This window comes from Manacus vitellinus, unplaced genomic scaffold, assembly GCF_001715985.3.
Source record: "Manacus vitellinus isolate BGI_N305 unplaced genomic scaffold, ASM171598v3 scaffold_10_pilon, whole genome shotgun sequence".
Classification (NCBI taxonomy): domain Eukaryota; kingdom Metazoa; phylum Chordata; class Aves; order Passeriformes; family Pipridae; genus Manacus; species Manacus vitellinus.
The window spans coordinates 7,494,394-7,516,907 of NW_021938838.1; the positions used below are offsets into that span (position 1 = coordinate 7,494,394).

General features: G+C 48.8%; 1 protein-coding gene across 1 annotated transcript in view; it reads right to left on the reverse strand.

Moving 5' to 3' along the window:
* The window catches only part of SLC7A5 (solute carrier family 7 member 5), a 37,133-nt gene extending 15,011 nt beyond the window's left edge, over window positions 1-22,122 (reverse strand). The window contains 3 exon segments of the mRNA XM_018084065.3: window positions 9,816-9,941; window positions 21,511-22,000; window positions 22,002-22,122. Coding sequence (XP_017939554.2) covers window positions 9,816-9,941; window positions 21,511-22,000; window positions 22,002-22,103 — 718 coding nt within the window. The 5' untranslated portion in view covers window positions 22,104-22,122.
* Window positions 22,123-22,514: the final 392 nt, after the last annotated feature.

Genomic DNA, 22,514 nt, shown 5'->3' on the forward strand with positions numbered 1-22,514 from the left:
GCCATCAGCAGGGCCTGGAGCTTAACCCTTCATGTCTCAGTACATGGAAACCCAGGATGTGCTGCTGGGAAAAGCAGAGGGATGCTGAAACATGAGGCATTTTCCCTCGGATCTTCCCCTCCCCTACGCCACCAAAAGCCACTGCTGCAGGGGCTGGGTGACAAACCTGGATGCACAGACCCTGTAACACCTCCCACTCATCTTTCCACTGCTGGGAAAGAGGGATTTTTCCTGACAGCACCATCGGTCTGTGGTGCATTTGTCACTCGTGGGACTGCTCCAAACCTGTGCCAGAGACATGGAGCTGCCCCGTGTGCATGGGAGAGCTCCCTCTTCTCTTTCCTTCTCTATCCCTGACCCTCCAGCTCCATTCCATCCTTTGCACCCCGGGCATTGCTCCCTTCACCTCCTTTCTCCCTCCTGCTAAATCCTAACCAGGCAAAAAGATATTCCCTATCATGGTGTGCAAAATGCTCTCTGCTCGCCCAGCTGCCCAGGAAACCAGCATCCCTCTGCCTTTTCCCTGGCAGAAGCTATGCCATTTGCAAGGGGATGCTGTGGGTATGAGCTGTAGGAGAGCCAGGACCACAGGAGCAGCTCATCCACCATCTGGGAATCCATCAGGAGTGGGAAACCCAGTGCAGGGATGTCCAGCAGGTGTGCAAGGCTCTGCTTGTCCAGATCCCAGTTCCAATTCCTGTTCTTCACTGCAGTCACTTTGTCCCTCACTCCCAGCATCTCCTTGCAGCAGGAAGGTCTGTTCTGCATCTACCTTGGGATGTGCTGGATGTATTTAATGCCCCTGGAGCCAGTGAACCTCCTGAGCAAAAGGCACCAATCCTTTTTAAAAACACATCCAAGTGTAACAGGAAAACCAGAAAATGCAGAGACTGATCTAATGCTGAGTTTAACCTTAATTCCTGGCTTACAGGTTCAGCCATAGAACCCTAATTTAGCACAAATGAACAAAGGGCTGAGCAGGAGGGGGGTGTAGGGTATCACATTCTGCTGAATCCCTTGGGCTCAGCGTTCCTGAGTTCATTTGCTGCCCTTCCTGAATAATTACCAGTCTAGTTCTTTCTAGGTCTTTTGTTATGGGAATAAGGTACACTTTTTGTTAACAGTGCCTGTAATTAGCTACTGGAACAGCACATGGATGGACTAGGAGAGCAGGAGGCTCTCCTGACATTTCAAACACCCCTCAGGATGTCTCTTCTCAAAGGTTTTCAGGCTCTGCATGTTCCCACCAGGATCAATGGATCATCACCTTCACCACAAGAGGAGGATGCTCCAATCCATGAGCAGCAGGGCACAAGAAACATCACAAGGATCACTCCATTTCTTGTCCACAGCTGGCCACCAGCTTCCCCTGAAATCCCCTTTGTGTCTGTCACAGGCAAAACCCCCTGAGGTTCCTTTTCCTGAGGCAGCTGCAGGTTTCACTTGGTGTCTACTCAGCCCTCACTCAAACCATGGTCCTGGTGCTGCCAAGACAGTGCTGAGCTGCTGCCCTGGCCCAGCTGGATGGGAGGGGAGCAGAGGGGAGCATTGGTGGTCCCTGCCCAAAACCACATTCCTGGACTGAGAATGTGCCACCCACTTGGCAACCACAGGCATCCTCAGCCTCTGGGTAAGGGAGGGTCCAAACCCACACTCTGTTCATTGAAGTGTCCAAGGCCAGGTTGGACAGGGCTTGGAGCAACCTGGGATAGTGGAAGGTGTCCTTGCCCATGGCAGGGGTGGAATGAGATGAGCTTTAAGGTCCCTCCCCACCTAAACCCATCTGGGACTCCAGCAAAGGCAGCAGGACTGTCTGGAGCAGTGCTAAAGCAGAAAAATGAGATCAAAGGCTGTAATTTCATTGCCTGAGGGTGGGTGAGGGTGATGGAGGGAGGGAAGGATGGGTGGGACATAACTAATTACTCACACACCTCTCCTTGCACCCAACCCATCCCTTTGAGGCATCAGAATGTCCCTGCCGGCAAAGGAGGAGCAAGTCAGCACAGGGGCAGCTGGGAGAGGGGACAAGGAAGGAAGCAAGGAAGGAAGGAAGGAAGGAAGGAAGGGGCTTTTTGATCCTCCTCAGCGCTTGAGGAGCCAACACTTTGCTGCCCTCTCCCCATCTCACCCATGGAGAGTTGTAGCTCCCCAAAAACTCACAGTGAGTTACTAAATTTCACATTTCTGTGCCCTCACGGTAAAATGGATTCAGCAACATGTCAGGACATGACTGAACAACAGAGGAGTCGAGATCTATCTCGAGTTGTGCCAGAGCAGCTTTAGGTTGGGTATTAGGAAAAAATTCTTCACCAAAAGGGTTGTCCAGCCCTGGCACAGCTGCCCAGGGCAGTGGTGGGGTCTCCATCCCTGGAGGGATTTAAAAGCTGTATGAATGTGGCACTTGGGGACAGGGGTTAGTGGTGGGGGATGGTTGGACTCGATGGCCTTAGAGGTCTTTTCCAGTATAAATGATTCTGTGATTCTTCCTGCTCCAAGGGGCCAGGCTTTTATCCTCCAGGGTCCACAGGATGCTCTTTTGTGTTTTTCATGCTTTATCACCTCCTGGTTGCATGAGAGGAGCCTGGGCTGCTTAACAAACAGCAGTCCATGGAGTCCAACCCCTGCAATGAGCAGCGACATCTTCAATCAGATCAGGGGGCTCAAAGCCCCATCCAACCTGACCTTGAGTGTTTTCAGGGATGGGATATCCACCACCTGTCTGGGCAAGCTGTGCCAGTGTCTCACCACCCTCATCAAAAGAAAATTCTTCCTTTTATACAATCTAAACCTGTTCTCTTGCAGTTTAAAACCTATTGCAACAGGCACTGCCAAAGAATCACAGAATCATTTAGGTTGGAAAAAACCTCCAAGATCATTGAGTCCAACCTTAGATCAAACACCACCCTGTCAACTAGACAAGGGTGTACCGGAGGGAGGAGGGACAAGTGACTGTGCTGGACCATCCACAAATGGCCTACAAAACCTCCCAGACACTCAGCATCCTTCAAGCCTCGACGTGCAATTCCAGCCTCCAGGCTTCTGGAGGCTTCAACTGCAGACTTCGGATCAAATCAAGGGTTACAAATCTGCAGGTGAGGCTGCCAAGCACGGCCTCAGCTCCCCCAGGGGAGCCCAAGGTCTGTAAGAGAGCACATCCCTGGCACCCCCAGCTCCCCGTACCCCCCCATCCCACGCTGCCGTCGCCGCTCTCCAGGCAATTCCCTGCCCGTGCCCGGCACCCTGGAGAGCTGGAACCTGGTTTGAACTGGCTGTTCAATCGCACTCTGCTCTACAATTAACCAAATTAAGGTAACAAGCTCTGACATAAACCCCATTTGCTGATCTTGCCAGCTGCCAAGACTGTGGTAATTGCGCCGGGTCAGCCGGGGCCTTGCTGCGCGAGGGACTGTTTTGGGTCGAGGAGCTGCATGTTCAGACCCTTTCTTTAAAAACGTTCATTTGCTCCCCAGTCATGCCCATTCCGGTTTTAATGGCACAGCAATCTACTCTTGCAGAAAGCATTTCATGATAATTAAGGATTTTTAACTTGCCCAAACAGCGAGGAGAGGGAACGCGGCCATGGAGAGAGCTCAGCACGAGGAGGGGGGAGAAACCCAGCCAGGGAGAAACGTGGTGTATGTACCAAAAACCCCAGAGGAGATCATCCACTCAGCTGTTCAGCCATTTCCTGAGAAAAGCAGTGAGAATTCAGTGGACTGAGTCAGAAAAACAAGAGAGAGGCAGGGGCCAGGGTTAGGAGCATCCTTGAAGGCTCGGAGCTCCCGGGAAACACAGCTCGGTACCCACAGGAGCTGTTTGCTCCTCTCTGCAGCCAGCTCAGCATCAGGCAGTTCTGAACAGCAACCTTTAAACTGGGGTCCTGGAGCAGAGGTGTTTATGGTCAGGAAGACATGGCCATGACCTTGCAGAGCAGGGAGGGCATCCGAGGAGAAGCCAGAGCATCCCACTCCTCACCAACAGCTGTGGACAGGCCACGACCCTTCCCCCCTTTTCAGCTATTTCCTTCTGTTTTGTGCAAAGTGCCTCTGCTCCCAGGCCAGGCCTTTCCCACCTCCTCTGCATCCTGCTGATACACCAGAAACCTTTTACCCTCCTCCTCCTAAGCAAACACCTCCCAGTTTTCACAATCTGTGCTGGCAGAATGTTTGCTGATGGGAAATAAGGCAGCAGTCCCAGAAGCCCTGGAGTGATGCCTCCCCAGGAGCCAGTGAGTCCAAAGGCACTGCAGAGATCCTGGATGGACAAACAGGGTCTCTTTGACCCTTGACAAAGCACGGAAAGGCATTTCCTCCTTGTCTATCCCCATCCAGGCAGAGGAACAGCAAGGTGCAAATCCTGAACAAACCACCCAGTGGGTTTCCATCCACTTACATGAGTTTGTTTTCCCTTTTCATATCTGCACAACAGGTTCAATCCACATCCATAAAAACCCGTGATTGAGACTGACAAACAGGAATGAGCCACTGGAGAGGCTAAAGGAGCCAACCAGCTCATGCAGGAGAGCCAAGAACATGTGGGGAGGGCAGATCCTCCAGCACCACAGGCACCACTAATTTCAGCCCAGCAGTCGAAGGCTGTGGGGAAAGGATGAATTTAAAGTGCAAGGAAAAGTCCATGTGGACACACAGACATGGAGACAACAACTGCACTGATACACCTTTGGCATGACCCAGAGACTCAGGAGAGGCAGAGAGAGGAGATCAGACAGAGCTGCAAAGCAAATACCAAAGTATTAACTGCTCTCCATTAAATGTGGCTGCATTGCTGGGATAGCTGCACTTGGAAAAATGAGAAGCCAACAGATCCTCCCATGTCAGCTGCCCCAAAACCCACTCAGGGGCAAGCAGGGTCCCCTATGACACATCCCAGATGCCATCTGAGCTCCACCTTGATCCAGTTTTGCACCCGGCATTTCATCCAGGATACCCAGAATGAACACCCTACAGTCCACAATTCCTTGGCTAAAGCAGCTTTTGGGATGTCAAAGGCACAGTCCCAGTTAAGGCAGCACTGAGCCTCCATCTGCAAAGTCAAACAAACAACAGCTCACACGTCCTTAAAGCTCAATATTAAACAAACAGCTCACAGGGTCCTTAAAGCTTGATATTAAACAAACAACAGCTCAACAAACAACAGCTCACACCATCCTCAAAGCTCCATATTAAACAAACAACAGCTCACATCACTCTTAAAGGCCAAGCTTTCAGCTCAGTGATCAAAACAATCATCACAGGTCACTGACCTACTGTTTCTGTATTTTGGGCTGTTGGTTTTTTTTTAGTTTGGTTGCTTGTTTAGTTTGTTGGGTTTTTTGTTGTTATTAAATGCATTTATTTATTCTTGGACAGGCCACTTCACACCTGTACAATGCAAAAGCCCAAACAGGCTGAACTCTACCCCTGAATCTGTAATTGCCAAAAATTTTTCTGGGCAGAGAAGGCAAGAAAAGAATTGTCTGAGCAGAACCAAAGTGCTGCTCCCCTCAAGGAGCACCTGGGCTGGGCACTGCCATCCACCTCTGGCTGGAAGAGAAATCCAGGATCAGAGAGTGAGAGGCCCATAAAATATAATTGCTGTATCAGCCCTCCAGCGTTTGACGCCTGATTCATCTCCAACATACGGTTGATGTGATTTAGAGGGGCAGGATCCTGGCAGCTTTCCCAGCTTCCCTGTCTGTGGCACAGTATTCCACTTTCCATGTGCCCCGGGAATGAGAGAGTGAGTAAGAGAGGTGCAGCAAAGCTCCCTTCAAAGCTCCCTGCTGGAAAATCCCGTCCTGGTGGCATTTTGGAATGCCCAAGAACAAGAAGCAGTACAGGCAGCTGCAGGGCATGTTTTCCTGCAATCCTTGGTGCCTCAGGCCCAGTGTGCAGGGACACACTCAGAGGCTTCAGGGATGTTCTGTATCTACTGGATGTGGCTCCTGACTCCCATGAGCTGCCTGGGTGAACACCCACCTGCTCTGCCTTTGGGCTCCAAACTCCTCTCACAGCTCTGCCACCAGTTGGTCCTCATATCCCAGGTTGTGTCCAGGAGCCAGTCCCTTGGGAGAGCTGGTTCCTCCAGGCACAGACAAAGGCACTGCTGCACCTGCCCTCAGCGAGCGGGGAGCAGGGCACGACTGATCATGGAATCATGGCCTGGTTTGGGTTGGAAGGGACCTCAAAGTTCATCTGGTTCCAACCCCTGCCATGGGCAGGGACACCTTCCACTATCCCAGGTTGCTCCAAGCCCCGTTCAACCTGGCCTTGGCAGGGGGGGGAACAAGATGGGTTTTAAGGTCCCTTCCAATGCAAACCATTCTGGGATTTTATGAAAAAAACCCACCAAATTAAACCCAAACCTCCCTGCCCAGTCTGAGCTCTCCATGGCAAAGGTTTGGAGTTAAATTTGCCTACTTTGTCCTTGATTTACCCCTTGCTCTGCTGGTCTCTGAGCAGCCCAAGGAAGGGAGTCGAGAGAGGAAAATGCTGCTGTCACCAAAGAGGAGCTCGAGGCACCACAGATGAGGAATTTCAGCTCAGAAATTGGGCAAGAAGAATAAAAAGGGACAATAAATAAAGGCACATTAAATCCAATAAAAATAATTCAATAAAATCAGTGTTAAATTCTATTTCCCTAAGTCCCAAATGCCCAATCCTGGGTTTTCAAGCAGAACTGCTGGTGAAGCATCACAGCCAGGGTTGCAGCAGCAGCCAGGAGCTGCCCCACACTGCTCCAGCTGCCTGAGGGCACATAAAACACTCCAGATACCCTGGGGCATCAGAACAGAAATGAATAGGTCTGAAATATGTCTGTGTTTTGGGGTTTTTAGAATTTTTTGACATCAAAACCTTTCCTGAACTCCCTCCCATGTAAAAAGCATGAGTGTGTCCTTACAGATCAGCCCAATTTTTTTACCATGTCACATCTAGGTTAGTTTTTAAGGGAAGGTTTTAAGGTGCAGGGTGATCAGGTATGAGAAGGACATAACCACAGACATGTGGTTACATCCAGTGCAGAAAACATCCCTCAAACCTGCTGTCAAACCACCTCCAGGTCAAGAATATGGCCAAAAAATGCCCAGTGGGGCTGGACAGAAGGCAGATTGAGAGCTGGTAAAATAATAGAACCAAGATAAGCCTCATTTTTATAGTACTGGAGTGAAAAAATCCTGATCCTGTCTATGTTATAAGTTATCTATATTATTTAAGTGCTGCAAACTGGTAGTTTAACACACCAAGTGCAGGGCACTGAAATTTTAAAACACATCTCCAGCCCCAAGAAGGTTTTTAAAAGTGTAACTTTCGTATTAATAAAATAATTTCATCCCAACTGGGGCAGTTACGCTGAGACAACTTTCAAGCAGTTGAAAGACTGAGCAGGAAACCAATTTCCACCCTCCTTTTGAAGTGGTATGAAAGGAGTGATGGAAAACAGCTGCCCAGGGGAGATCACAAGGAAATGCTCTTTTCTGTGTGGCAATATTGCCTCAGAGTTCTTTGTCTTGAGATGTTACTGCTCCTCTGAAAATCAGGAAGGAGAAAATGAGAAAAAGCCAAAAGCTGAATTGTGGGAGAGAAAATTTCTGTGAAATCAAAGAACTTTCCACATTTGAGCCAAAAATGTGGTCTTACTCCTCTTGTCTGTTTATGGATTCTGTAAAACACAAACCAGCAATGGGACAGGAACCAGTAAAACCAGTTAATCCTCAGGGGAACACACAACCCCATCTCCCCTGGAACAGCAGCCCCAGACAAACCAGCTGGGTGAGGACTTCACTGGGATGGATTTACCCAGCTGGGGGTGGGGAGAGTCCTCTTTGTCCAAAAAAAACATTGGAATGGGAACAGCAGGACACAAGGCCACATGGAGGAGCAGTAAAGGCAGGGAAATGTGGTTCTGTACAGGACAAAGATGGACAACAGTGCAGCGTTTTTGCAACTGAAAATGGGAATTTTCATGCTTTCCTTGAAGAAATAAAGAAGAAAAAAGACAATCTCATGATGTATCCCTGCTAAAAGCACTGGGTCACCTGGCATTATTGAAAGGAATATGGACCAAGGTGCAAAATGCAGGTGGAAGCTGAGGAAGGGCACAGGAAAGGAGCTTGTACATTCTTAAGGACTTAGCAGAGAGCTTGAACTTCCCTAAGGAGATTAATAAAATCCATGTGAGACCCCAGGCAGAATCCCAGTTGTAAAACAGGAACAAGGTGTAAACCAGCAGCCTCTGTAGATCCCGAGGATCCCACTCTGATCCAGTTTGCTTCATGTTGTGTACTCAGACTTTGTCTTCAGGTGTTGTTATCAAAGAATTGCTTTTGATCTGACTATCCTTCACCCTGCCTGGAGCAGCCAGGTGGTTTAGCAGGAAACTAAATCCCATGGAATTGCCTGCACTGTGAGGTCCTGCTTGTAGCTCTCCAGAGCTGAAAATCAACTTCATAGGAAGTAAAATAACACAAGAGCAGAGGGTGGATGTTTTTGTGCACAAGACAGAAATCTCTTATTGGCTACATATACAATTCAGTGGAAATAGCATGGATTTACACCTGAGGAACCAGAGCAGAAAGTGGTTCCACCTGAACAAAAGGGCAAACGGACAGCATGGAGGGAAGGAAGGTGGTTCTGAAGATGCAAATTAAGATTATATGTGCAAACAAAGCACAGTTGTAAAGGTCTTTATGGCAAAATGTTAACGAACTAACAGAGATTTATGGTGACTTATCCTCCTAAGAGAGACAAAACAGTTCAGCAAAGCAGGCTGGGCAGTTGTGGAGGGAGGTGTATTTTGTGATAAGCCCCAAACAATGTCCCTGTTGAGTGTCAGCACCGAGCTGGAAGAAAATAAAACCTCTGACAAAGCAAGAAATTCTGCAAAGACAGCACTGGCTCCCAGGGCTGAGACAGGAATTACAAAGACCCACGAGCACACACAGACACACACACTGTGCAGAGACAGGATTCCCTGGAGATTTGATCCCCATTTAGCAAAAAAGGATTGTACTGTTTCCTAAGAAACATTTATTTCCACAAAACTAGCACCAAAAAAAGGAAGCTTGTCTGTGAGGATTAACTAATCAGATGGGTTTGGAACAAACTACATCTCTGGGTTTGAGACGATTTTATGTGTGTGGGAAGCAAACAAGCAAAACCACCAGAAAATTTGCTTTATCTTCCCATTTTTATCCTCTTTTCCAGGTGCTGGCTGACAGATATGTGCCAGTGTCAGCTGAGAGCTCCAATGTCTCTGTTCCTCATGTGGTCCCTGCAGCCCTGCCCGACCCAGGTGGCCCTGGGTGACCCATGGGCTCCATCAAGTTATTCCACACCCAGAGCTGGATGAAGGGAAACATGCAGGGCAGTTTGTGGAAGGATTAAAATGATCAGGAGTGGTTTACACATATTCTCTACACACAGGTAATTGTCTGTTGGCAAAAGGCCACGACCAGCCAGAATCAGGAAGATTTCTGAGTGGAACAGCACCAAAATCTTCATTCTCTGTAGACTTCCCTGCAATCCCAAAGGGATTTTACAGTGACTGTAAAAGTCAGAAAGACCTTGAGTCATGCTGGGTTCCATTAGTATGAAATCAAGCCTAAACTGTGACAGAAATACAAAAATCTCCCAAATATAGTGCAAAACCTCAGCAAAGCAAGAGCTGGAAATGCCCCCCAAGCGCAGCAGAGAACAAGAACGGTTTGTAAAGCCCTTCTGCCGGCTCTGGAATGCTCAGGGTGGGACTGCTGGGCTTTCTCCCTAATTCTGTTGTGAGTCCACAGCACTTCCCCAAGGAAAAGGAGCAGCACTCACCCTTTGCCAGCTGCACGAAGCCGAGGATGATGATGAGGGCCAGCGCCAGCAGCTTCGCCGCAGCAAAGGCGTCCTGGACACGGGTGGCAGCTTTGACACTGTAGCAGTTCACGGCTGTGAGCAGCACTGGGGACACACAGGGACACACATCAGCACCAGGGAAACACTTAACATGCAAGACAAATTATGACAAATTTTTAGATTGGATATACAGAAGGAATTCTTGGCTGTGAGGGTGGGGAGGACCTGGCACAGGTTGACCAGAGAGGCTGTGGCTGCCCCATCCCTGGAAGTGTTCTAGGCCAGGTTGGAGAAACCTGGTCTAGTGGAAGGGGTCCCTGCCCATGGCATGGGTTACAAGATGATCTATAAGGTCCCTTCTAAGCCAAACCATTCTGTGATTCTGTGATTTGCTTTTTGCTAAAACTTAACCAACCAGAGAGTCTATTCCTAAAAAAGAAACTAGTCCAGAGCCAGGCTCTGCAGCCTCACACTTTGCAATTCTATACTTCATTTTGTCAATAGGTGATTTGAATAATGTACATAGTCCTTGTGACAAGGAACAGCCCTGAATTGAAGAATACACTTCTGAGAGCATATAAATAAAAGGACCCTAATAGCACCCTAAAGCTATCGAGGCCAGACCATGCTGCCCCTGCCTGGATGTGAAGGAGGAGCTGTCCCTGCCCTGACACTCTGGGATACAACACAAACAACACCTGCAGGTCAGTGGGGCAGGTGGGAAGAGAAGCTGGATCTGTGGAAATCCTCATCCTCTGCTCAACCAGCAGTGCCAGGGATGGCTGTGCAGGGTTTGGAGATGCTCCCCAGAGCCACACACTGTGGCCATGGGAGAGAGGATTGCCCAGGACTGTGGTCATTCCCATCAGCATTTTGCTTGCCAAGAAGCTCCAATTCCTACAAGTTGTCCTACAGTTAATAGAATCAATCAAGACTAATTTCCAACCTTTTTTTTCCCTTATTGTCCCCCAACCCTGTATTCTGCCCCTGTATCTGTATCCTGCTCCTGGCACTGTGACCCTCCTGCCAGGCAAGGTACAGCCAGAGCCAGGGCTTGTCCAAAGCCACAAAGCTGCTCCTGGCTGAGCTTCACCTGCCTCAGAGAAAATAATGGCTTAAACCTGCTGCTATTCCAAATCACTTACTATTTTGGTGCCCTGCTCCCTGCCCAGAGCCTGCTGTTTGTTATAGGGACAGGAAAATGTCACCCCAAAGGTGACAGTGCCCAATGTTATGGATGCCCTCCCCTCTTGCTCCCTCCCTTGTGCACAGTCACCCCTCACTGTCCCCTCGCCAGCCCCTGGCCCTGCTGGTCCCCAGCAGCTCAGGCAGGAGCAGATTTCAACTCTTCTTCTGGAGCTGGAGGCACCCTGTCCCAGGGTGCCTCCACCCCACACTGCTCCTGAGAGATATGGAGCAGCTACAAAGTCACCCCATGCCCAGGTTTGGCAGCTTTTCAGCACCCAGAGCAGCCCAGCACTATCTGTGGGCTGCAGGGTCACAGCTTCTCACCACCAGAGAGATTGGGACACATCTGCCTCCAGCAGGGACGTTGTCAGATAACAGGGAAGGAGAAAATAAAGTTTAGGCAGGTCAACTTATGTCTGTGCCATGGAGGGAGAGAAGAAAGCACATCACAGCTCATGGTTCTCCTACTAAAAGCACCTCCAGTGAATCCTAACAGGGAGGGAGCCGGGGATCCAGGATTCCCTTCGACCAGCGATTATGCTAAAAATAAATCTCCCCTTGTTTACAGAGGGATATTTAAAGGATGAGCTCAGGCAGCTAAAAGCTTCTCCCGTGGGTGAGGACAGCCCTGAGAGGTGTGAGTGACATCCCCTTCCCATTTAGGCATTCTGTGTCCAGGACAATGGATGCTTTGGTCTCCACTGAAATACTGATTTTTGGGGCTGTTTTTCACGTTTTGGTTTTGTACAGACTCCTCCAGACAGATTGTGGGTGAGTGGTGGTGAAAATAAAAGGCAAAAGCTTCCTGCACAATCCGAGTTTCTGTATCCAGCCCTAAAACCTCACCAGTGCCAGATAAACAGGCTCCCTGAAAATAAAACACTTGGGATTAGAGACTGAAGAAGGCTGAGAACTTCTGCCACTGCCCTGAGTCAGAGCCCTGCCAGTCACAGCCCCTCTGCTTTGCTTTGCTTTTCCCACTGTGCAATAATGATAATATTTGTCTTTCCTAAAGGAGCTTGGGGGAGTTACTCCACTTAAATGCTTTCAACACATAGGAAGGGCTGAAATAAACCTCAGTCTCTCCCATCAGGAAGAATCCCACAGAAAAAGAAAAAACAACCAAACCAGGATAAGAACTTTTTCAGTAAAAACTCCAGGACGAATTCCAGTGGCTGCTCAGCTTCTGAGGAGAGCAGAGGGCTGGGATTTCTTAAAGCAGCAAGTTTGATTCCTTTGATCTGAGATATTGCCCTGCCACGCAGGGGCTCCTCCTGGCACCGCTCCCTCACCTCGGATGAACCGCTCCCAGGAAAACTGCACAGCAAGGGCTTTACTCTAAATCAGGGCAGTGATACAGCACAGGCAGAGATCAGCCTGCACTGCCCTGCCTGCACTGCCCTAATTCTGGCAGCATCTTCCCTTCGGCTCCAGCTACCAGCCCCTGGCAGGCGCCAGCCAGGGAGACCTTTGGAGTGCCCCACTCAGGCCAGGAATCATTCTAGGAATAAAGATTTCAGCATGACCTGACATGACACAGCTTGGCTGATCCACCAGCCCCTCTCCAAAGGCTTTACATAATTGGGATAATAAGAGCTAGAAAGCTGCAGGGATGGCAGATGTAGCAGGGGGGCTGAATCTTAGGATGGTTTGGGTTCGGAGGGACCTTACAGATCCAGTTCCACCCCCTGCCACTGGCAGGGGCACCTTCCACTATCCCAGGTTGCTCCAAGCCCTGTCCAACCTGGCCTTGGACACTTCCAGGGATGGGGCAGCCACAGCTTCTCTGGGCAACCTGTGCCAGGGCCTCACCACCCTCATTGCAACAAATTTCTTCCTTACATCCCATCTAAATCCCATTCCTTATTTACAGATCACTCTGGCACAAGTGGGAGAGATCCTGTTGTTTCACTGCTGTAGAACATGCTCACCAGGTGCTCTCCAACCCTTCACCTGCTCCAGCCTTCATTCCTTATCTTCATTCCAAGGTAACTCAAGCTACAGGGGAAGCCAGAAGCTTTCAAAGAGACATTTGGCTTTTTAAAGACAACAGCAGGTCTGGCTTCAATATTTACTCTGTCCTAGCAGACCCTGCTGCTTTCAGGCACGTCACTGAACCTGCTCCACTGGCCCTCACCTGCACAGCCAGGTAATTCCCATTACTGATAGGAACAAGGACAAACTGACTAATCCAACATTAGGCCTAGGACTTTAGCCCCCACCAGTTCACATTTTACAGCTGTATTCCTTCAAACTGGCATTCCAAGATCCCTCCCAGAAACACAATTCCTAGATGACAACAGGAATAAATGCCTACAAAGCAGACACAGCAAGGGATTGTGACAATCCTATCTAGAACAAGTCCATGACAAACACGCTGCATGGAACAACAGCTCCTGTGGTGTTCTGCCCAAAGCAAACAGTGGGAATGGAGCCCTGACACAGGTAAACCTGGGCCTGGCACTTATGATGCAACAGTCTTGGCAATATTCCTACAGGAAAAGGCAGGGCTGCAGCTTTTCCTGGATAATGGAGTGTGGACATGGACTGGGCATAGAGTAAAGAAAGTGCTCAGGGAGGCTTTGTTGGGGAAAAAAAAATCAAACAAACAAGCAGCTGAGCCACAACTCTGCATCATCCTCACTCACAGGGAAAAGGATCCAACTCCATGCCCTGGTGGGGCAACAGGAGCTCAGTCCAAGATCTTCAGCAGCTTTCCAGGTGAAAAGTCTCTGGAATGAGTGTAGGAATCCTTGAGGTATCAGAATTTGTGCTGCCTGTGGGGTTACACCTCTTGGGAGCCCTGCACATGTCACCTGGGTCCTTGATGTCACCTCCTACAGGTTTCCCTGCTCCTGACCTGTAGTACTGCCTTGTATTCCCAAGTACACCTCTGTAACATGGATAAATGAGTGGAAGGAGCTGCTTTAAAGGAGTAAACTCAATAATTTGCTGGAAGTTGCCCACGGATTCCTGTTCGTGGTGTTACAGGACAGAGTGAAAATGCACAGTAGGGTGAGGAGCTTGTGGAAAATAAGGGGAAGAATGAAGGGAAATTCTCATCCTCAGCTTCCCCAGCAGGAAAACAGGGACTGTAAGTTGTTCTATCATGCATGACCCCTGCTTGTAACTCACATTTCCAAAGTGCTTGGCCCTTGAAATTGTAAGATGATGCTTCCATTTACCATCTGCCACTGGATGATGCTGATTGTCTCCCAGATTACAATTACTTCCAGAACAGTTCCAGCTCCTCTCCATTCCCCATTCTCCCCAGCTCCCTTCACTCCTTATGAAGTTCAGATGACACACAAGGAGTTTTTTCTCCTACCAGTGATGGTACAACCAGGTTTCAGGCAGAGACAAGACAAGCTGAGCCTGTGGCCACCAAGGAACAAACCCCAGGCACAGAACAGTCCGTGGGCTTTAGGGAACTGCTGCCTCAGCTCACCAGAGGCTGGAATTGAAAATAAAGAATTACTCCACACAGGACAAACCAGGAATTATGTGACTACAGTGCTTTAAACCCATAGGAAAATCAATTCACTAAGGCAAAAAAACCTCCCACCAATTTTATATCCTGGTGGCTGTGATGCCACAGTGTCTCCCAAAAGTCTCAGGTGACTATTTCTAACAGCACAATCCAACATGAGACATGCAAGGACACAGGCAGAAAATGGTTCAGAAAATTTCAGCTTGATAGGTATTGATTGAAGCCTTGTGCCCTGCAAGGTGGTGAAGAGAAAAAAAGGAAAAACTCTGCAGATCTTTCTTCAAGGACAAATCCCTGGAGAAATTTAACACCCAGGGCAACCAGTCTGGAGCAGGGAAAGGCCTGGGGGCAGCTGGAAAGGAGACTTGGCCCCAGAGCAAATATGTCTATATTAAAATCGACTTATAATAATCAACATACCTGGCAATGGGTCAGAGTTTCCTTTTTATTTCTCTTCCCAAAACAGGAATCAGAGAATGAGGCATCAGCAAATGAGAGGAGAAAGCAAAGGCTGCCCAGCCACTGGAATTTAAGGAAAGGGATCCCCTCTAAATCCACCCCCTGAGATCATAAGTTCTGGGTGTCTCCAACAAATGGCCCCAGACACCCCGAAAGTGTCACAGCTCCATCTCTCCCCTGCCTTTCAATTCCAGGGAGCTGGGAGACACAGAAGCTTGTGCAAGATGGGATGAGGCTGGGATGTCACTCTGTGATCCCAGAAGTATCCACCCCCTCAGGTGCCCAGAATTCTGCAAGAATAAATTGCCAAGCACTTCCCTGCCATCTCTCTCTAGAGTTGTGCCAGCCAGTGCAGCACAGCCAGGGCCAAGAGGCAGCTTCAGGGGCTGGAATTTCACCATTTCCAGACACTGCAGAGGCTGGATCCCAAATCTGTATAACCCACCCATTGCTGTGGTACCAACATCCCATAACGACAGTGGTACACTTTATTTTAACTGTGTGGCACATGCAAACTACAAAGAATGTATCACTGTAAGGGGAGCTGACTCCTAACTAGAGGTAGGAGTTACTATTTTGTCTCCTTAGGAAGAAGCTTGTGATTTACTGCCAAAGTTTCCAAGTGACATGATGCAGCAATTCCACAAAAAAGGTCATTTTACCACAGGAAGACAAACAAAATACAGAGAGAAAAGAGAGGGAGAAAGAGGTTTTCCATATTTCTTCCTTTCCCAGCAAATTAACTATCACAAGCTAAACATCTCCACCACGGCCACCTTTTAGAAGTATCTTCCTAACAGTGACCAACACTTACTAAGTATTAATACTTACTAATACATTAATTTAATATTACAAATTAAGTATTACTAATATGTACATTAAGCCCCAAAGACACATCATCATCCTGGCCAAACTGGACCTGCAAAACCCATCTTACCTGGCCCACCATGAGGTTACACTTCCACAGAAGCACCTTTCCACAGTTAGAATTAGATCCCACAAATTCACAGGAAGGTGGCTGAAATACTGCACTCAGTGCTAAATCCTGGATCATGAGCTTCCTCATGAAAAATTCCAAGCAGGTTTTAGGCTGAGTCAAGTCACCTGTGCCATGTAGGGGGTCAGAATTCAGCTCTGCACCCTGGCTGGAAAAAACTGCTTCCTCATCCATTGGATTTGATCTACTGGTCACATCTGACATGGGACTATGAGACTCCTGGAATGCTGAAAACAAGTGATTTTGCTCTGAATGACACTGACCATGAAAAAGCCTTCCCAATTTGTTCATGCCAGAAGGGAAAGACTCTGAAGGATCTCAGTAATAACATAAATCATCCAAATACAATAAAACTTAATGGGACACTTGTTGTGAAAGCCAAGAGGTGCTGTAAGTGCGGTGGTTGCTGTGTTTCAAGAGTCCTCCAAGCCTTCATTGATTTCAGGAGGGTCCTGCGAGTGTCAGAGCCTGTTTTCATTAACGCTGCTCTAATTAAACGCAGATTAAAAAGGCAAGCTCAGCCTTGCAGCATTTGCCATCCAGCAGGGATTCTACAGACCCTTTCCCTCCACTCTGATCAAGCAAGGGCCTATTTATTGATGCAGCTTTAGTCACTTAATCCACCTTTCTGGAGGAGAAAAAAATAAATCTTCAAAGCTTCACACCCGGCTTGTCCTGGCAGATTAATTAAAAGTAGAGATGCTGCAGAATAAACCCCTCTGAGACAGACAGGGAAGGGATGGGAAAAGAAGGGAAGGGATGGGATATTATTTTGTGTTTGGCCTGCTTACCAGCTGATACTTGATGAGGTGAAAATCCACCTCTTCACTTCAAACACCTGGGCAAAGAGCTGAGCTTGGCAGATTTGAAGTGAAACCTTAATGTCAAATAAAGATGTTCCTGCTTTCAACATCTGTGACTTCTGGGGGAGATGCTGAGGCTGAACCTTCACTTATGGCCACAGCTGTGACTTGGCAAGAGGTCAGGGGTGTGTTTGTACCCTTCTGCCAGAGCCTGGCTTTGATTCTCTTCTCCTCTAACTCACAAGTTACTCAGAGGGGTGTCAGGCACTTCCACATGACATGTGCTATTAGACATGACTCAGCTCTGCTCTGGCTGCTACTAATTCTTTCACTATTTGGCTGTTCAAAACAAAAGAGACAAATGAGGAATTCATCATCATTTCCACGGAATTCCACACTTGCAGGAGGAGTGCCCAAAATAATATTTCAGAAGCAGCAAAGAAAGTCTAAATAAATTTTGAAGAAGATTAAAATACTGTGGCTTTGGAGGCAGCAGAAACTGCTGTGCTGGGGTTAGTAGTGCCAGATTTGCACATATAATTAACAAGTGAGAAAAGAATTCAGCAGCAAACAATCAAACTGCTGATTTGACGCTGCAGATCAAGAATAAAATTATATGCAACAGATTATCCCAAGTTGGAAGGGACCCACAAGAAACATCAAGTCCAACTCCCGGTTTCTCAGGCTTCTGGGAAGCAGATTATATTGTCAAGAAATGGGTAAATTATGGAATAGCAGCATTATCTCTTGCCTCCCTTATCTACAGGGAATTAATTTACTCCTCACAATACATGGGAAGGCGCTTCTGTGCAAGCAGGAAATCTGCAAAATAACGTGGAAAAAAGGAATAGCCACGGGCTCTTGAACTGGGCAATTTGAAACTTTGCATCCTTGAGCCACCTCTAGAACACACATGGTGTGCTGGGCTGTGATTTTTCAGGATTTTTGTTAAGATTTATCAGTTGAATTTAAGAAATGTTAACACAAGTGGCAGCTGTGAAAGAGAACCTGACCCATGTGCACCCGAGACAGAGAGCGTGGAATCCTCCGTAGTTTAAATCTTTGCCATGTACAATGTTGATACTGTACAGCAAATATGCAAAGTCAGGACCTAAAGGCTGTCCCTCATCAGCTATAGAAGGGGTAAAACTGCTTTAGATGAGATCAGATTTGGGTAGATTCAAGTTATTGTTGGGTTTTCATGCACAAACTCTGTTTCATGGCCTTTAAATTTTTCTGCTCCTCTTGGCTACATGGCGGACTTTGTGCTTGTTGTCCCTTGGCATTTGCTGTTATTATTTATCAGCTCTAAAAATATCAGCCATACAATCTCACAGGTAAAAGAAGATGCTGAAGTTTCTAAGAATTATCAACAATCTGCAGCCTGACAAGCATTCAGCCAAATTGCTACCCAAATTCCCACACCCAAGGAGCACTGGCTGGTTCGTGGTGAACACAAACGAACCAGGCTGATGATGGAACAGCTTGGCCCACCTTGCTACAGGAAGACTTCCCTGTAGTGAATTCCCACCCTTTATCTGGCAAACCTAACAAGCATTCATGGTGTCTCATGAAAGAAGTCTTGCACACCAACTGTGCGTAGATTACAATCTTCATAGCAAAAAGCACCTATTTGTAGGTAAATTCCACTCACCACCCACCTTGTTTTCCTCGGCACCTTCAGGAGAAGGCAATTCCCTATTCCAACCACTTTTTTTTCTTTCATTCAAGACTGTGGAGTCTCTTAATGCATTAATACAGTCTCTGGACTTCATTGTGGCAAATACCAAACAGCACATTATTTATCCAACTGTTTCAACACCAGTAAAGGGGAAACAAATAACTTCTGTTATTTCTCCTCTTACTAGAAAGCGTGCAGCAACTGCATTTCATGTTGAGATACAAACTTTGCAAGGGCTAGAGCTGGGATTGCTCTACAAAGCTGGATTCTGGATACTGAATTCCAGCCCCCAGTCCCAAATTCCTCTATTGTCTCCTAAACTGCTCTTTCCTTTTTTGAGATAACTCATTAATGTATGTGCTACAGCATATGCACAAATAGGTCATTTTTTCTACTCTATTGCTTTTGAAAAGAAATAAGTATCTCCCTGGGTAGTTGATGTTTGGAACAACCATGAAACAAAGCTGCTTGTTAGTCCACACAAGTGTTGTGTGGCTGTTGAGTCCTTGGAGCAGATTTACTTCATTTATTGTTCCTAGCCCATGATGTGGTTTTGGCAGCAGAGAGTTGAAAAGCTAATTCCAAAAAATCAAAGTTACCAAAGCTGACTTGCTGAAGGCAATGCAGGATGAACTAACCTTTTGTAGCAGAGGAGACAACCCCAAATTTGACCCAAAGCATAAACAAAACAGGAGCCAGCGGTGTGGGGGGAGTGGAGTTTAAAGGAGGAACACATGGAACTGATGGAGATTTGGAGAACTCAAAACTCTTTCCTTGGCATTTCAAGATAAAGGTTCAAGAACAAATTCTGCTTCAGGGAAACTCCTCATTGCCAGCAAAGGAAAGCTGGAGACATTTACTGGAGAAGCAGGAACGGGAATGAGACCTGGCTTCAAGAAGCTGGATGCTGCAATCCACCCTGTCAGGGAACAGATCTCACCATGGGCAAGTCTAGTTAACCCCTGCTTTGGGGTTTGACCAATAAAATGTGAAAAGACACCTCCTCCTACCTGTTTCGGGAATGATCCCTCAGATTAAAAGGTACTTATTATTGGAAACACGTTCTCAAAGGCTTTGGCAACTCCAACATGTGCTTGCACAGCAAAACTTTGCCATAAGGCAGTAAGAAAGCCTCTAATCAATGCCCTAATTCCTTGGCTTTTCAGAAAGGAACGGGAATGCCACGTCCATCCGTGCCATGCTCCTCTGGGTCCCTGAGGAAACCACAGTGTAGACTGGCAGGAAAGCTCTAAAACCACATTTGCAAAAGGCAAGGCACCCATGAGCAGAACTATTTCCTAACCTTGGTGCAGCTTTCTTAGTTGAATAATTATATTTCCTTAATATGTGCCCTACACTTGGTGAAAAACTTGGATGCAAATCCACATGCCTATCTACATACCCTTACATTCCTAAAAATTGATGTGGGGACTGAGGAGGTTTTAATCTTGCCCAGAGAAAGTACAACTCACTGCCCTGTCTGTTATTAATGCTATTATTACTAACTAGCCATATAATTTACCTCCCAAAGCCTCGGTCAGTGTGGGTATAAAGATATTTACAGACAATATATCTTCCCATAACAGCCATGTGCTGCAGCTTTTGGATGCCTGGGATCCTCAGAGGGGGAAGGAATCTAACACAATCCCCTTGGAAAGGGCAGCACGAACAACCAACCTTCTCTTCACAACTTCAAAGCACAGAAAGAAAAAGATCACCTGGCTGTGATTTTGTACAGTGAATAAATGCTTTACAAAGCCCTCCCAAAAATTACATCCTTTCCCAACATACACCTTTATAAAGGCACAAGAAGACCAGTGGAGTGGAACAGATTGAATGGGAAATGAGGAGGGAAGGGCAGAAAACGCTCCTGTATTTAAACGATGAGGAATTTGGATGGGGTGACTTTGCATTCACCCCATGGAAAATGGGGCTTGAGCAGCACAACTGCAGACTCCAAAACACCAGTGTCGTGACAAAAACTGCAGCAAGGAGAGAGATCTGTGTGCCCTGAATTCATCACAGCATGACTGAACTTCTCTGCAAGGCAACGCCTCGTGAGACAGAATGTTTGCTAGCCAAAAAATCCCCATAAAACCAGGTTCTGAGCATGGTATCAGCGCACACACAGCCCAGAAACAGTTCATCTCCCAACTGGTGCTGAAACCAGCCAAGCACTGAGCACAGGTCACGTTCAGCACCAGTTGCTCGTGACAGATAATTTCCCAAGTGCTCCTTATCCCCCCCTCTATCTGCACATCAACGCCCATCCCAGGCACCGCAGCACTGCAGGGCACCAGGGGATTTTACCCTGCCCAAACACAGTCCTGGGGCAGAGCATGAGAAATCCTATTCCAGCTCCCAGCAAAAATGCACCCTGTATTTACTGCACACTGCATTCAGAGAGGCTCATTAACCTGCAACTGGCATTTGGGGAATTTTTCGCTACATTTATTTGGGATGGGGCCACATTTCCTACTGCTGCCATTCAAAACAGCCAGAAAAACTCGGTATGCACAGCACAAGAGAAATGGGGCATCTCCTCCAAAGTGATGCATGAGCACACGTTTTGGGGAAGGTGATGGTGAATGAGGAGCCACGTGTAGCAGGACAGCAGAGACCCAGAAAGGGTCACAGAGTCATGGAATTGTTTGGGTTGGAAGGGAATTTAAAGATCAGTGATGATCTTTACCAGATCATCCCAGTCCCATGAGCAGGGACACCTTCCACTATCCCAGGTTGCTCCACGCCCCGTCCAACCTGGCCTTGGACACTTCTAGGGATGGGGCAGCCACAGCTTCTCTGGGCAACCTGTGCCAGGGCCTCACCACCCTCGCAGGGAAGAATTTCTCCCCAATATCCCACCTAACCCTGGCCTCTGTCATTTTAAAGCCAGTAAAGGATCTCTTCCCTTGAATGTTTCCAGGGATGGGGCAGCCACGGCTTCACTGGGCAACCTGTGCCAGGGACTCACCACCCTCCCAGGGCAGGATTTCTTCCCAGTATCCAACCTAACCCTACTCCCTGTCAGTTCAAAGCCACTAAATGATACTTACGGACACATAGACAGGCCACCAGCTTGGCAGCCTGGTCGGGCACGGGGCAGGTGGGGAAAATGGGCTTGAGCAGGTACGTGGCGAAGACCAGAGCCACGATGTACTGCGAGGAGGGCCGGATGATGAGCAGCTCTATCCAGAGCTTGAGGAAGGCGGGCAGGGAGCCGTACACCTCCAGCATGTAGGCGTAGTCCCCGCCGGACTTGGTGATGGTGGTGCCCAGCTCCGCGTAGCACAAGGCGCCCACGATGGAGAACGCCCCGCACGCCGCCCAGACCACCAGCGACAGCCCCGGCGAGCCGGCCTCCCGCAGCACGCCCGTGGGGGTGACGAAGATGCCGGAGCCGATGATGGTGCCCACGATGATGGCCACGCCGTTGAGCAGCGTGATGGAGCGCTGCAGGGTCACCCCTTCCCCGGAGCCGCACGGCGAGGGCGAGCGGGCGCAGCCGTTCTCCTGCGCCCTCCGCCCCCGCCCCAGCATCTTCTCCCATCGCCTGCTTGTCCTCATCCTGAGCCAGCGAGGCGGCCGAGCCCGCCGGGCTCCTCTTCTTCACGGCACTGTCGCCGGGGCCGCCGCCGCTGCCCGACATGGTGGCGGAGCGGGCGCGGAGCGGGCGGGCGGAGCGGCTCTGCCGCCACCCATCGGCCGCCCCTTTTGTTCCGCGGCGGTGTGGCGGCGAGCGGCGGGCGGGCCGGGCTCCTTTCCGGGGGGAGGAGAGGACGGAGGAGGAGGAGGAGGAGGAGGAGGAGGGTGGTGCAGCGCCCCGGGATGGCGCGGTGGCCGCTGGGCAGCGGCTGTGCCCGCTCCGTACGGGGGGCACCCGCTCCTGCCCGGGGGTCTCCGCTTCTTACCGGCGGTGCCCGCTCTGGTACCGGGGGTACCTGCTCCGTAACTGCTCCTTAACAGCGGTACTCGCTCCTTACCGGGCTTCCCGCTCCTACCGGCGCATCTCTCTCATGCCCACCCCCTCCGACCTTCCCTTGCCCCAAGAGGGGACAGG